The sequence below is a fragment of the Neovison vison genome, chromosome 11 (genome assembly GCF_020171115.1).
Source record: "Neovison vison isolate M4711 chromosome 11, ASM_NN_V1, whole genome shotgun sequence".
NCBI classification, from domain to species: Eukaryota; Metazoa; Chordata; class Mammalia; order Carnivora; family Mustelidae; genus Neogale; species Neogale vison.
The window spans coordinates 28,253,723-28,269,139 of NC_058101.1; the positions used below are offsets into that span (position 1 = coordinate 28,253,723).

Here is a 15,417-nt window from a genome sequence, read left to right on the forward strand (position 1 = left end):
GTGAATACTCTGGCAAAAAAGAATCCACATCAGGATAATATATCAGTAATGGACAAATAAATATAAATATTTAAACAAATAAATATAATTAAATCACATTCTTCAAGTGACTGGATAATAGTATTCAGATACGTTTTTTCTATATTTTTTAGAACTCTTTTCAGATTTGAGGTGTATCACACAAATAGTAAATTGCACAAATCAAAAATTTGTATTTTTTTTTTACATGTGTACACACAAGTGAAACTACTACCTAGATCAAGATACAATTTTTCTACAACTTAGGTGGATAACTCACTCCCCTTCCCAGTTAAAATCCTCCTACCCTCACCAGAGGCAAGTACTAATCTGGCTTCTATTTCTTGTTCAGGAACTTTATGAAATTGAAACCATAAGTAAGGACTTCGTTGTGTCTGGCTTTTTTCACTTAAAATATGATGTCTTTGAATCCACCCATCTTGCTATACACAAACACATATATATGCATATAATGAACATACATGCAAACATATATATATTCATTATATGAAAAGACCACATTTATGTCGCCTGGACATTAAGGTTGTTTCTAATTTTGGGCTGTTATGAATAAAGCTGCTTTCAATGTGAGTTTTTGTGGACTATGCGCTCATCTCTTTTAGGTGTAAATACAAAACAGGACTTGCTTGGTCATGGTGCCGTAGTCCTAGGTCATGTTTAGTTAGATACTGTCAAACATTTTTTGGAATTCTTTAAACCAATTTCCACTTCCATCAGTAAGAGAATTCTAGTTGCTCCACATAGTTGCCAACACTTGGTATTGTCAGTCCTTTTTAGCTGTTCCTCTGAATACTATATTTAAGAATTAAAACTAATTGGACCTGCACAATAATACTTATCAATCTTAGTATTTAATTATATTTCCCATGTTCCCTTTTGATAAACACACAAAAAACCCTCTTGTTTCTTCCAAACATTATCTAAAAATACAAAGTAGAAATAACAGCAATGGTCACTTTTGAAAATGTTCTCAATTTACCTATGCTTCTACATGATATACAATTTTTTACTGCAAAACATTACTGTCATACTGTAACAGTTTCCTAATTCAGAGAACATACAAGATTCTTTCTGATTCCAAACTAATTATTATGATTATAAATTTTCATTGTATAATATGGCAGGAGAAAATTCTGATTATGAGTTATGTGACTCATTAGGTCCTAAAAGTAACTGGAATTTTTGGTGAACATTTAAATACATTCATGCAGTAATCATATGGCACGGTGCTTAAGGATATAGGCCAGGAATCATTCTAGGCAGTTGTAATTCTGACTCTGCTAGGATTTTGAATACGAAAATCATGTCTTTGTTTCCTAATTTGAAAAATGGTATCGATGATAACAATAGCTCTATGAGCAAGGGAGGTTACTTAACCTCTCTGTGCTGTAAAACGGGAATAAACAGTGTTATCGTGAATAATTAACTAACTGGTTAATACCTGAGACACTTTGAATAGTGCCTGGCACTTAACAAATGCTATTTAAACATTAGGTGTTTATTATTAATGTAGAGAAATTAAGTTGAAGAGTTGTATAAAGACTGTGTAGTTCCAAACAGCAATCAGTATACTTCTCAATCCCAGACACACCCCCAATGTTTTGAACTTTATTTACTTATCCGTATCTTGCTGGAAATCAGCAAAGTCAGCTTTAGGTCACGGCTCTCAACTCCTTTCCTTAGTATCATCTACTTTAGGGAGCTGTCACGTAGGTAACAGGAAAACCTTATTGTCAACTATAAAATCTAAGAGAGAGACGTATCCTCTACATCGCTTTAGCAAACCCGAAGGGCGCTTTCTCCACTCCAGGCACGTTTCCGCAATACTCCCCAGCTTTCCCTCTCTATTCCCGAACCCCGAAGTGTATTCACGGTTATTTCCGTCAGTGAGAATCCTCCTGCCACCTGAAAGCCTAGGTCAGTGCTGCAGCTGGAGGATGGATAGTCAATTATGGCTACTCTGACAAAATCCTGACACCCAAGTGGGTTTAAAGATACTCGTGGGGAAACCCCACCATCCTCTGGAGCGGAGAACGCAGTTTACAGCCCGCCCACCTTCCCAGCCTTCCGCGCTCTCTGGGTGACGATCCCGCCCAAGTCCCACAGCACGCCGGGAATTGTAGTTTCCGAAGGCTCGGCCCAACTCAGCGCACGCGTTCTGAGCTCCTTTCGCTCCCCGAAACACTCCCGGATAAGGAAGTGGGCAGTGATGCCACGCGTTCTGCGGGCCGTGTATCCGGGCTTCTGGGAGTTGTAGTCGCCGGGGGCGGGCGCCGTCGGTAAGGAGACGTAGCTTTGCTTGGCGTCCGCTACCGCAGTTCGTTCCCGGCAGGAGCCGAGGGGTCAGTCTGTGCTTCCATCAGCGCCGCACTCCCTCTGAGGCTGAGGAGGCGCTTTCCTTTCCCCGGGCGCTCCCACTCTGGCGCTGGGTGCTCCTTGCCCCGAGGTCCATTTCTCTGCCGAGTCCTCTGCCTCTCCGGTCCATCTCCAAAACCAGGGCTTAGCGGCGACTCGCCTTCCTAGTGACAGGGCCGCGACCTTCTCAAACCCGGTCCTTGCCCTGCGTGGACCTTCCTCATTGCGCCCTCTCATACTGGTTTCCGCCGCTGCCCCTATTCTCCGCTTGGACACCCGCTGCGCTCACGCTCCTTCCACTCATTTTTTTTTTTTTTTCCCTCCCCTTTCCTCTGCAGGGATGGAAGCTTCCTGGCGCCAGGTGGCCGGGGGCCGAGGCCGAGCCCGAGGACGGGCCACCGCGGCCCCTTCTTCAGGAAATGGAATCCATCTTCGCGGCGCCGGGGGAGGACGAGAGAAGGGCTCGGTGGGCGCTGCGGGACCTGGCCCCAGCCCCAGAGGAGCCGCGACCCCTGCGGCTGCAGGTAGCTCAGCCGGGCGCAGCCCCGCGGGAGCTGAAGCCCTGCGGACCTCTGTAGCGTGTGGTGAGCAGGGCTCCGGCCCTCCGTTTCACCTGGATGCCTGCTAGGCACTTACTAGCCCCTGCCTCCCCGCCCTTACTCTGATTCGCTTCTCTCCTTCTCCCTGGAGACTTGGTTACGGGCCCCCACTGCTCAAACCTTCAAGGAAGCTACTCATTTCGGCATTCTAGGCAGATTCCTAGCATACCTCTTTCCTCTTAATTTTAAATACTATCCGTCAGCATTACTTCTTTCTCCGCTGTTCTTCTCTTTATTCTTTTTTTTTTTTTTTTTTTTTTGCCTGAATCCCTAGACCAAAAGTTGCACATTGTGGCCCCGGGGTTCTGATTTAGCCTGTAGTTTGGTTTGGTTAACACCGAACCATCTGAATTGGTTGCCAACGGGTTTGGTTTGTTTTCCTTTTCTTTAAAAAAAAAAAAATAAAATCTCGTTAACAACTTATTTATTTATTTACTTATAAAATAGGATAGTGTGGCTTTACCTTTGTGCATGGCAAGAGCCAGTTGCAGAAATTCCGTTTAGATTGGGTTTAGGCACTCCCATTTCACGTGGTCTCTCCTACCTGGGGGCCCGCTGTCATCTTCTCTCTTTGCAAGGTTGCCTGAGTTTAGTAACTTTAATCGTCTATGCCCCGTAAGCACTTGAGCTTGAGGAATTTTTCTCAACTTCGGTTCCTATTCACAAATGTCGTGTCCTTTTTCTTACGTATCTTCTGTGACCTCCTGTGGCATGTCATTATCCTTCACCCAAGGCTGTGTTTTAGTGGAGTCTGAGAATGCACGGGCAACTCGGAATTGTCTATGCTCATGGAGGATTGCATGAGGCCAAGGGAATAATCCCAGAAAATCATTTTATTTTTATGCTTGGAATGTATTTTTCAGAATGTATTTTTTGAGGGGAGGAGCAAAGTTGAGCTTCGGAGTGCTTTTTCCCTAAGCTAATTTTAAAGTTAGGTGGTATTCTCTTTGCTTGGAGTTACTGGGTTTATTTTAATTCCAGTGCAGTAAGCATACAGTGTTCTGTTAGTTTCAGGTGTACATACTTCCTTACGTCACCTGGTGCTCCTCACCACAAGTGCATTTCTTAATCCTCGTCACCTGTGTCACCTATACCTCCCACCCACCTCCCCTCTGGTAGCATTTATGAGTTATGATCCTGGTGGTGGTGAAACGTGCATGTTGGAGACCAAAAGTAGGTTTGGTAAAGTCTCTTGGATTTTGTGGATGGTAGAAAAGCAAACATTTTTCACCTGGATAATTGAGATTTGTCTATAAAAAATAATATATAAGGAAGCATGCTTTGTCATTTTTTCTTGAGATGATCTTATGTGGACACGTTGATAGGGTTATGGATGTTTTTATTATGTCTTCTAACTCAGCCTTTAAAGAAATGTATCCTTACGTGCTGTTTTCCACAATTAATGACATATATCATCTCTCTTACTGCACATCAAGTTTTGAGTCATAATCTTACAGTCATTATTTCTCTCTCCTAATACTCAAAAGAGTCCTATAAAGGCACCGTGTATGTTTTCTTTCAGTTTTATTTGAAATACTGTATAACCCGCAACAATATTGGCTGCAACAACAAAGCGAAAACATTTCATAGAGGAAAATAAAAGATAAAATGTCCTTAAGTACAAACGCACCACCAAGATTAAGAAAGCTTATCTTTAGTGGCTCATCAGTTTTAAGCATAAAGTGAATTTAAGTCAGCGATTTACTGTTTTAATTAGTGAATTTAAAATCCTCTCAATATGGGCATTAATAAATTCAGATCAATTCAGTATGTTTATGGCTCCTTTCTCAAAACTATGGTTGCTGTTCATAATCGTTTATTAATAGTTAGTACTTGAAGAAAATTCCCCTGGTCCTTTCCCTTAAGGACTTGGGAATATGCTATGAAGTAAAGTTCTTTTTGTGTTGTTATTTAACAAGTAACAAAAATGAGAAGTACAGTCAGCTAAAGGGAATAGTAGAAGAACGTATCCGAAATTTATTTAACATTTCCTTTCCGGATGAAACTGCTGTAGAAACCACATTTTCCATTGGCAGCATTTTGTGTGGATTAATGTTAAATATATATATTTTGTGACTACATTTTAATAAATGCAAAAAGTCCTTAAGCTTTCTAAGAGCCAATTATAAAGATAATGGGTATACAGTGAATCTTTGTGCAAAATCTGTGTTGGGCTGGGCCAGGCCAGGTTAGGCTGTAGTGTGGAAGAGGATTTTTGGAGAAAGCACCCAGTTTAACTGATTCTGAAGGGCTCCCAGTTGGCATGTTTCCCACCTCCTAAAAATCACTGTAATTGATTTATTTTTAATCATCCCATTTAAATTTTTATTAGCATCCTTATTTTGAGGCTGATTAACAGTTTTTTGATACTTCTTTCATACCTTTATAATTTTTTAATTGATTTGTTAATTATGGTTTCTAGAATGTTTTGCTGCATTTAACAGGATATTGAACAAACATGAAAGTTTTCATTGTGGTAGTATTCTCTTTTGTTGTGTCACTAGAAACTTGAAAATACCTTTTTTGTGCATTATAGTAAAATAGAATGCTCCAAAGAAGATTTTAAACTTATGCTTTTAAGAGATCATTTTGTAGAAACGAAACTAATTTCTTTTTCTTTTAAGCAGAGCTAATGTCTCAGAGGAAATTTGAGGAAATCAAGAAGGCCAATCAAGCTGCGGCCAAAAAACTTGTTGAAGAACACTTTAGCTCCTCCTCTGAAGAAGAAGGAGACGAAGATTTTGAAGGAAAACGGGGAAAAATAGTTGCTAATACATTTACAAGTTACACTACTCAGACAGGTGCTGTATGGTCTTTTAAATTTTGACTTTTTTTTAAAGTTTTTATATAAATTCCAGTTTGTTAGCATACAGTATAATACTAGTTTCAGGTGTACAATGTAGTGATTCAGCACTTCCATACATCACCCAGTGCTCATCACATCACCTGTTTAATCCTTCTCCCTACCTACCTCGTTACAGTAATCATCAGTTTGTTCTCTATATAGTTAAGAGTCTGTTTCTTGGTTTACCATTTACTCTCCCTGCCCCTTTGCTTGTTTTGTTTCTTAAATTCCACATATGAGTGAAATCATCTGGTATTTGTCTTCCTCTGACTGACTTATTTCACTTAGCATAATATACTATCGCTCCATCCACATTGTTGCAAAAGGCAAAATTTTATTATTTTTTTAAGATTTTATTTATTTATTTGACACAGAGAGATCGCAAGTAGGTAGAGAGGCAGGCAGAGAGAGAGAGGGAGGAAGCAGGCTTCCTCCTGAGCAGAGAGCCCAATGCAGGGCTCGATCCCAGGACCTTGAGATCATGACCTGAGCCAAAGGCAGAGGCTTTAACCCACTGAACCACCCAGGAGCCCCAATTTCATTCTTTTTTGTGGCTAATATCCCATTGTGTATATATATATACTACATTTTCTTTATCCATTCATCAGCTGATGGACGTTTCGGCTGTTTCCATAATTTGGCTACTGTAGATAATGCTACTGTAAACATCAAGGTGCATGTATGCCTTAGAATTAGTGTTTTTGTATTAATTGGACAAAAGCCTCGTAGTGTAATTGCTAGGTCATAGGTAGTTCTATTTTGAACTTTTTGAGAACCCTCTATATTATTCTCTAGAGTGGCTGCCCCAGCGTGCATTCCCACCAACAGTGCTAGAGGCTTCCCTTTTCTGGACATGCTCGCCAACACCCCTTGTTTCTTGTGTTGTTGATTTTACCCATTGCACTTCCTTGGTTTGCACTTCCTTGATGGTAAGCGATGATGAACATCCTTTCTTGTGTCTGTTGCCTATCTGTAGGTCTTTGGAAAAATATCTATTCATGTCTTCTGCCCATTTTTTAATTGGATTGTTTTTTGTGTGTTGAGTTTTATAAGTTCTTTGTATATTTTGGATATTAGCCCTCTATCAGATGTGTCATTTGCAAATATCTTCTTCTCTTCCAAAGATTGCCTTTTCATTTTGTTGCTGTGCAGAAGCTTTTTATTTTGATGAAGTCTCAGTAGTTTGCTTTTGTTTCCCTTGCCTCAGGTGACATATCTAGTAAGAATTTGCTATGGGCAATGTCAAAGTTACTATGTTTTTCTTTTAAGATTTTAATGTTTTCCTGTCTCACATTTAGGTCTTTCATCCATTTTGAATTTATTTTTGTGTATGGTGTGAGAAAGTGGTTCAGTTTCATTCTTTTACATAATCCTGTCCCATTTTTCCAACAGCATTTGTTGAAGAGATTGTCTTTTTTTCATTGGGTATTCTTTCCTGCTCTGTCAGAGATGAATTGATCATTAAGTTGGGGGTTCATTACTGGGTTTTCTATCCTGTTCCCCTGATCTTTGTGTCTGTTTTTGTGCTAGTACCATACTATTTTGATTACCAGAACTTTGTAGTAAAACTCAAAGTCTGGAATTGTGATGCCTCCAACTTTGCTTTTCTTTTTCAAGGTTGCTTTGGTTATTGGGGGTCTACAAATTTTAGAATTACATATTCTAGCTCTGTGGAAAATGCTGGTGATTTGTTGATAGGGATTGCATTAAATGTGTAGACTTCTTTGGGTAGTAGGCATTTTACCAATATTTCCAATCCATGAGCGTGGATTGTTTTTCATTTCTCTATGTCATCTTTAATTTCTTTCCTTAGTATTTCGTAGTTTTCAGAGTACAGGTACAGGTCTTTCACCTCTTTGGTTAGGTTTTTACCTAGGTATCTGACTAGTTTTGGTCTAATTGTAAATGAAATTGATTCCTTGATTTCTCTTCCTGCTGCTTCATTATTGGTATATAGAAATTCAGCAGATTTCTGCATTTTGATTTTGCGTCCTGTGACTTTACCAAATTCATGTTTCAGTTCTGGAAATTTTTTGGTGGAGTCTTCTGGGTTTTCTCTATAGAGTATCAAGCCATCTGCAAATACCGAAAGTCTAACTTCTTTCTTGCCAGTTTAAATGCCTTTTATTTCTATTTGTTGTCTGATTACTGTGGCTAGGCCTTCTAATACTATGTTAAATAACAGTTGTAAGGGTGGACATCCCCATCTTTTTCCTGACCATAGAGGAAAAGTTCTCAGTTTTCCCTATTAAGGATGATACTAGCTGTGGGCTTTTCATATACCGCCTTTATCATGTTGAGATATGATTCTTATCCTTTCTTTTATTAATCTAGTGTATCACATTGATTTGTGAATACTGAACCACTCTTCCTGCCTAGGAATAAATCCCACTTGGTCATGGTGACTGATTCTTTTAATGTACTGTTGGATTCGATTTGCTCATATTTTATTGAGAATTTTTGCATTGGTGTTCATCAGGGGTTTCACCTGTAGTTTTCTTTTTTAGTGGTATCTTTATCTGGTTTTGATACCAGGGTAATGTTGGCCTCATAGAATGAATTTGGAAATTTTTCTTCCTTTTCTGTTTTCTGAAATAGTTTGAGAAGGATAGGTACTAACTCTTCTCTAAAATGTTTGGTAAAATTTGTTTGTGAAGCCATCTGGCCCTGGACTTTTATTGGGACAGTTTTTATTCCTGATTTAATTTCTTTGCTGGTTATCTGTCCCAAGTTTTCTGTTTCTTCCCGTTTCAGTTTTGGTAGTTTATATGTTTCTAGGAATTTATCCATTCTTCCAGATTGTGCAATTTGTTGGGATGTAATTTTTCATAATATTCTTTTATAATTCCTTGTATTTCTGTGGTGTTGTTTGTTATCTCTCCTCTCTCGTTTGTGATTTTATTTATTATGAATCCATTTGTTTATTGTGATTAAGTCCTTTCTTCTTTCTGATAAAGTAGCTAGAGGTTTATCAATTTTATTAATTTTTTCAAAGACCCAGCTCCTTGTCATTGATAGATTTCTTCTATATCATTTATATATTTCTGCTCTAATCTCTTCTATTTCCTTCCTTCTGCTGGCTTTAGGCTGAATATGCTATTTTTCTAGCTCCTTTAGGTGTAATGTTAGGTTGCTTATTTGAGATTTTTCTTGCTTCTTGAGGTAGGCCTTCCCTCTTGGGACCACTTTTGCTGCATCCCAAAGGTTTTGGACTGTTGAATTTTCATTTGTTTCCATGTGTTTTTTTAAATTTGTTGATTTCTTGGTTGACTCATTTATTCTTTAGTAGGAAGTTCTTTAACCTCTATGTATTTGTGCTCTTTCCAGATTTTTTCTTGTGTTTAACTTCAAGTTTCTTATTGCGGTCAGAAAATATGCATGGTATGATCTTAGTCTTTTTGTACTTGTTGAGGCTTGATTTGTGTCCTAGTGTGTGATCTATTCTGGAGACTGTCCCATGAGCACTTGAAAAGAATGTGTATTCTGTTTTAGGATGGAATGTTCTGAATATATCTGCTAAATCCATGTGTTCCGGTGTGTCATTCAAAGCCATTGTGTCGTTGCTATTCTTCTGTTAGATGATCTGTCCATTGATACAAGTGGGGTCCCCTACTATTACTATATTATTATTAATTAGTTCCTTTATGTTTGTTATTGTTTTATATATTTGGGTGCTGCCATGTTGGGTGCATAAATATTTACAATTATTAGCTCTTCTTGTTGGATTGTCCCCTTTATTATGATATAATAGCTTTCTTCATGTTTTGATAGTCTTTTGTTTAAAGTCTAGTTTTTCCAACATAAGTATTGCTACCCTGGCTTCCTTTTAATGTCTATTTGCATGATAAATGGCTCTCCATTACCTCACTTTCAATCTGTAGGTGTCGTGAGGTCTAAAATGAGTCTCTTTTAGGCAGAGTATAGTTTGTCTTGTTTTTCTATCCATTCTGACATGCTGTATCTTTTGATTGGTGTGTTTAGTCCATTTACATTCAGAATAATGATGGATATACATGTATTTAGTGCTGTTTTAATACTTGTTTTGTCATTGTTTCTGGAGATTTTCTCTCATCCTTTCTCATCTTCGTCACTTTTGGTCTTTTCACTGGAAGAGTCCCCTTTACTATTTCTTGCAGGGCAGGTTTTGTGGGCCCAGAGCCCTTTAGTTTTTGTTTGTCTGGGAAACTCTTTATCTCTCTTTCTATTGTGACTGATAGACTTGCTGGATAGAGTATTCTTGGCTGCAGATTTTTCCTGTTCAGCACTTTGAGTATATCATGCCACTCCCTTCTAGCTTGCCAAGTTTCGGTTGAGAGATCTGTAGCTAGCCTTATGGGTTTTTCCCTTGTAAGTTAAGGACTTCTTTTGTTTTGCTTCTTTTAAGATTTTTTTCTTTATCTCTGTATTTTGCATATTTAATTGCAATATGTATTGGCATTGACCTGTCTTTTTTTTTATTTTGATGGGAGTTCTCTGTGTCTTCTTGTTCTGGATTTCTATTTCCTTACCCAGGTTAGGGAAGTTTTTAGGTATGATTTCCACAAATAAGTTTTCTGTCCCTTTTTCTCTCTTCTCCTTCTTCCGGGACTCCTAGAAGACAAATGTGATTACGTTTGATGGAGTCATTGAATTCCCTAAGTCTAGTCTTATATTTTGTAATTCTTCCTCTTGTTCAGTTTCACTGTTTTCCGTTATTTTATCTTCTGTGTCACTTATTTGTTCCTCTGCTTCTTCGAGCCTTGCGTTCATTGCATCAATCCTGTTTCATCTCTGATTCTTCTTTAACTCTTTTATCTCTGCTGTAAGGGTCTCCCTGAGGTCTTCCATTCTTTTCTCAAGCCCAGTGGTATCCTTATGATTGTTGCTTTAAATTCTCCATCAAGTGTAGTACTTAAATTTATTTCACTTAGGTCCCTGGCTGTGACTTTATCTTGTTCTTTAATTTGGGATTAATTCCTCTGCCTTGGCATTTTGTCTAAGTCTCTGCCTTCTTCTCTGTTAGAAAAGTCCATTATGTTTCCTTCTGAGAATAATGGCTTTATGAAGAAGAAGTCAGATAGTGAAGTGTTCTGGGCCTGGTGCTTCAGGCAGTATGTCTGGTGCGAGCTACATGTGCCCTGCTGTTGTGTCTGGCTGCTGTCTCCTTCTGGCCAGTCCTATGCAGAAACTTGCCTTGCATGCAGTGGGCAGTGTTTGGTCCTTGGCCTGAGTGTGGCAAGTTTTAAGTAGGTGTATTCTGGTTTGCTATTTTCAGTGAGATCTGCTACTATTCCACGAGAACTGAAGCCCTGTAGAACTCTCTGGTCAGGAAGTGTGGTGTGGGCAGGGGTTCCTGCTGATCCTCTGGGGAAGGGGCCTGCTGTGCTGGGACTGAGGCAGGCTTGGCTGAGAAGGGAGTTCCGCCAGAGTGCGGGCATGTGGGATGTTGTGTAAGCAGGTTAGGGAGCCAGTGTCGGCCCTGTGCTGCTTACCGCAGGTGGCTGTGTTTTTATACCTAGTGGCGTGGCAGGGAAATGGCACCAGCTGGCTCCTTTATCCCCAGAGAGGCATCTCCAGTGAACACCACCTCTCAGGGAGCACTCTAATAAGAGGGAAGAGGAAATAATTTCCGCTTGTGTGCCCCAGGCACTCTTCAGACCATTGATTTCCATGCTGGCTGCCCAAGGGTTGTTTGCCTGCCTTCTCTACAGGAACAGTGCGGTGCCCTCAGGGCTCTATCCCAGCCGGGCCTACTGATCTTTAAAACTCCAGTCTTTATGCCCCTGGTTGCAGGAACTCATGAAAATCAGCCCTTCTTGTTTTTCCAGCCAGTGGCTTTGGGGAAATGTTCTTATGAGTGCCCCTGGGTGTTCTCTCTCTCTCACCTTTCTCCCTTTGTAACATGGGACGTTTCTCCCCTAATCCACATCTTTGTCCTTTTAGCTTCTTTATTGTGGCTTCTTCTCTCCCCTTACTTGTGGAGCTTATTCTGTCAGTCTTCAGGTTGGTTTCTGGGATATTTAGAATGATTTGATAGTTATCTCCTGTTTGAAGGAAGAGACGAGCCTATAGTACTCCTACTCTGCTGCCATTGTTAGCTTAACGCTAAATTTTGGCTGTTTTGACATCAATGATAATAAAGTCCTGATTTTTAAAAAACACTTGTAGTCTATATGGAATAGTTTTTGCATCTTAAGAATGAGCATTTTTATATTATATAGTTGAAATTTTGTGCATTTTACAATTTGAGTTATATGTTGTAGAACACTAATCTTTCCAGAGAGCAAATAAAATGGCAGTGTCCCTTATAGCCTTAGAAATTCTGATTGTGTAATTGGCAAGTCATTAGAATCTGGGAGGGGGATGCCAGAGCTCCCTGAAATGTGTGGGGTCAGGTTGTCCATGGTTATGATTTGGTTGGGCTTGAAAACTTTGAAGACCCTCTTAAATCTATTCTTTTTTTTGGTTTTTCGTCACATATTAAATGTGTTTTGGATTCAGTTTCATTTCTTAAGTTTCTTCCTTTATGTTGTATCTTACAACTTCTGATTTATTTATTTATTTATTTTAAACAAAGTCTTCTCTGGTTTGATGTGTGCAGTATCATTAAATGTTGTTTATATCTGGATTACTCTTAATACCATACTTGTTTATAAGTGAGAGGGTCAAATTGATGTTGATATGAAGGTAAGTATAAAAATAGAGTATTTTAAATTTAAGTGTTTGACACTTTCCATATTTTATACTTAATGTTATTATTAGAAAGAAGCTTGCATGTATTGTCAACATTAGTTGCCTCACTATTCTGATGGCATCAAGAGGCCAGGCACACAATTGTCAGGTAGATTTTCTAAGGAAGTTACCATATCAGCTAAGGAATTAAGATTAGAAGGCTTGAAGTCTGGCTCAGCTAGGTTGGTTGGTAAAGTGTAATCTTTATCAACTGGTTCTGCCAGGTAAGTGGATGAAGAATTACTTTAAGGTTAGGAAGTTTCTTGCTCCTAGAGGACTTCATAGAAAGTAACCTTCAGAAGTTTCTTGCTTCAAGAGAGCTTCACTTAAACTATTCTAGATAGTGAAAGGTTTTATTTTTAAATAGGAAATTCACTACTGTAACAGTATTTCTTCCTACTGTTTAAAAAAATTATCATTTGTAAGTTATTCATTTTTTCATAAGTTATTGAATTTTGGTCTGTTTTTCATCTTGAGATGTTAAAGCAGTTTTTCTTACATTGTTTTTTTGACCAATCCATAAATATTTTGATTCTTGTTCCTTTTTGTTCTTTACTTTGCCTATATCAAAGTAAGGAGATCTGATGACTTGATTTAGGAACAATAAATGTTAGAGTCATGAGGTGTTTCCCATCTTACTTCAGTGGATTAAACACCAGAACTTTGCCAAAGAGGTTCTTTCTTTTTGTCTCAGCCCAGCCTTTGTACTTTCATGACCCTTCTCTTGAATTTCAGACTTTAATGGTGAACTTCCTAATGGGTGTCTCTGTCTTGTTGGGCCATGGACACATCAAACATAAGTTGAAAGATAACTTATTCTTTGTTTTGGTTACCTGAATTAGTAACACCACTATTTTCCCAGTCACTCACCCAAGCCAGAAATCCAGGCGCAGTAGTGGTGCATTTGTGTGCCTCAGCCAGTACCAACCATCCTCCCCTCTGCCCATGGCAGACAACTCGTCAAACACTGCATTCTTTCCTTGGCGTGCTGATGTTCATGTTGACATTCACATCAACATTCAACCAAGCTTTTAAAAGCAGCACAATCTAATTGTCACCAAGTCCTGCTGAGTTTTATTTCCTGAGTTTCTTAACGACCCTTCCTCTCCCCACATACTGTTATTGCCTAATTCAGTTCCCTGCAGCCGCTTAATATCTGGATTAAATTTAGATAACTTTATAAGGTAGATACTACTATTTCTGTTATTACTATTTTTGTTACTGTTTTAAAGACGAGAAAACTGAGACAGAAATAGGTAATTTGCTTAAAGTCGTTTTTTGCTGTAACTCCTCTTAACTGGTACTTCAGGCTTCCAGTCTTGGCTTCTGTGGGCTCAACTTTCTTCAGTTGCCAGAGTGATCTTTTCAGAATGTGACTAAAGATGCTAGGCTATCCAGTATGACACCTTAGGCAGTATACTTAATCCTGCAGCCAAACTTGAATACAATTTTCAAAGAAATTTTAAATAAATTTTATAAATACAAAGTTGCACCTTATGTTGTTAAAACCTATTCCATCATGTTCCCAAATTTTATGTGCTAGCTGTTAAATTAGGTGAAATTTAAAATTATAAATTTTATACAGTTGACCTTTGAACAACATAGGTTTGAGCTGTGCAAGTCTACTTGTATCTGTATTTTTTTCAATAAATGTAGGTATAGTACTGTAAATGCATTTTTAATGATTTTGTTAATAACATTTCTTTTTTCCTTTGTTTCAGATTTTTATTTAAATTCTAGTTAGGTTTTTTTTTGTTTTTTTAGATTTTATTTATTTATTTGACAGAAATCACAAGTAGGCAGAGAGGCAGGCAGAGAGAGAGAGGAGAAAGCAGGTTTCCTGCTGAGCAGAGAGCCCGATGCGGGGCTCGATCTCAGGACCCTGGGATCATGACCTGAGCCGAAGGCAGAGGCTTCAACCCACTGAGCCACCCAGGTGTCCCTAAATTCTAGTTAGTTAACACATATTGCAATATTAGTTTCAGGAGTAGAATTTAGTGATTATCACTTACATATAACACCCAGTGCTCATCACAACAAATGCCCTCCTTAATCCCATCCATCATCCATCTAGCCCATCCCCCACCCACTCCCCTCCATCAGCCCTGTTTGTTCTCAGTAGTTATGAGTCTCTTAAGATTTGCTTCTCTCTCTCTCTCTTTTTTCCTTTCCCATATGTTCATCTGTTTTGTTTTTAAATTCTACATGTGAATGAAATCTTATGGTATTTGTCTCTCTCTGACTTACTTCACCTAGCATAATACACTCTAGTACCATCTATGTTGTTAAAAATGGTCAGACTTCATTCTTTTTGATGACTGAATAAATGTATTTATGTATTTTATTCTATATATTCCATTGTGTATATATATTATATCTTCTTTATCCATTCATCAGTCATTGGACATTTTGGCCCCTTCCCTAGTTTGGCTGTTGTTGATACTGCTGCTCTAAACATCGGGTTATATGTGTCCCTTTGAATCTGTATTTTTGTACCCTTTGGGTAAATACCTGGTAGTGCAGTTGCTGGACCGTAGGGAAGCTCTATTTTAACTTTTTGAGGAAACTCCATACTGTTCTCCAGAATGGCTGCACCAGTTTCCATTCCCACCTACGATGTAAGAAGGTTCCCCCTTTCTCCACATCCTCTCCAACATCTGTTGTTTCCTGGGTTGCTAATTTTAGCCATTCTAACGGGTGTGACGTGGCATCTCATTGTGGTTTTGACTTGTATTTCTCTGATAATGAGTGATGTCGAACATCTTTTCATGTGTCTGTTATCGGATCTAGGTGTCTTCTTTGGAAAAATGTCTATTCATGTCTCCTGTCTATTTCTTAACTAGATTGTTTGCTGATAACATTTCATAT

General features: G+C 38.7%; 1 protein-coding gene across 4 annotated transcripts in view; it reads left to right on the plus strand.

Moving 5' to 3' along the window:
* Positions 1-2,316: 2,316 nt before the first annotated feature.
* Positions 2,317-15,417, plus strand: part of NFXL1 (nuclear transcription factor, X-box binding like 1) — a 76,501-nt gene continuing 63,400 nt past the window's right edge. Inside the window, exons 1-3 of one of the 4 annotated variants that reach the window (XM_044226125.1) lie at positions 2,323-2,381; positions 2,733-2,918; positions 5,618-5,794. In XM_044226125.1, coding sequence (XP_044082060.1) covers positions 2,735-2,918; positions 5,618-5,794 — 361 coding nt within the window. In that variant the 5' untranslated portion in view covers positions 2,323-2,381; positions 2,733-2,734. The other 3 variants (XM_044226124.1, XM_044226126.1, XM_044226127.1) reach the window with 3 other exon arrangements.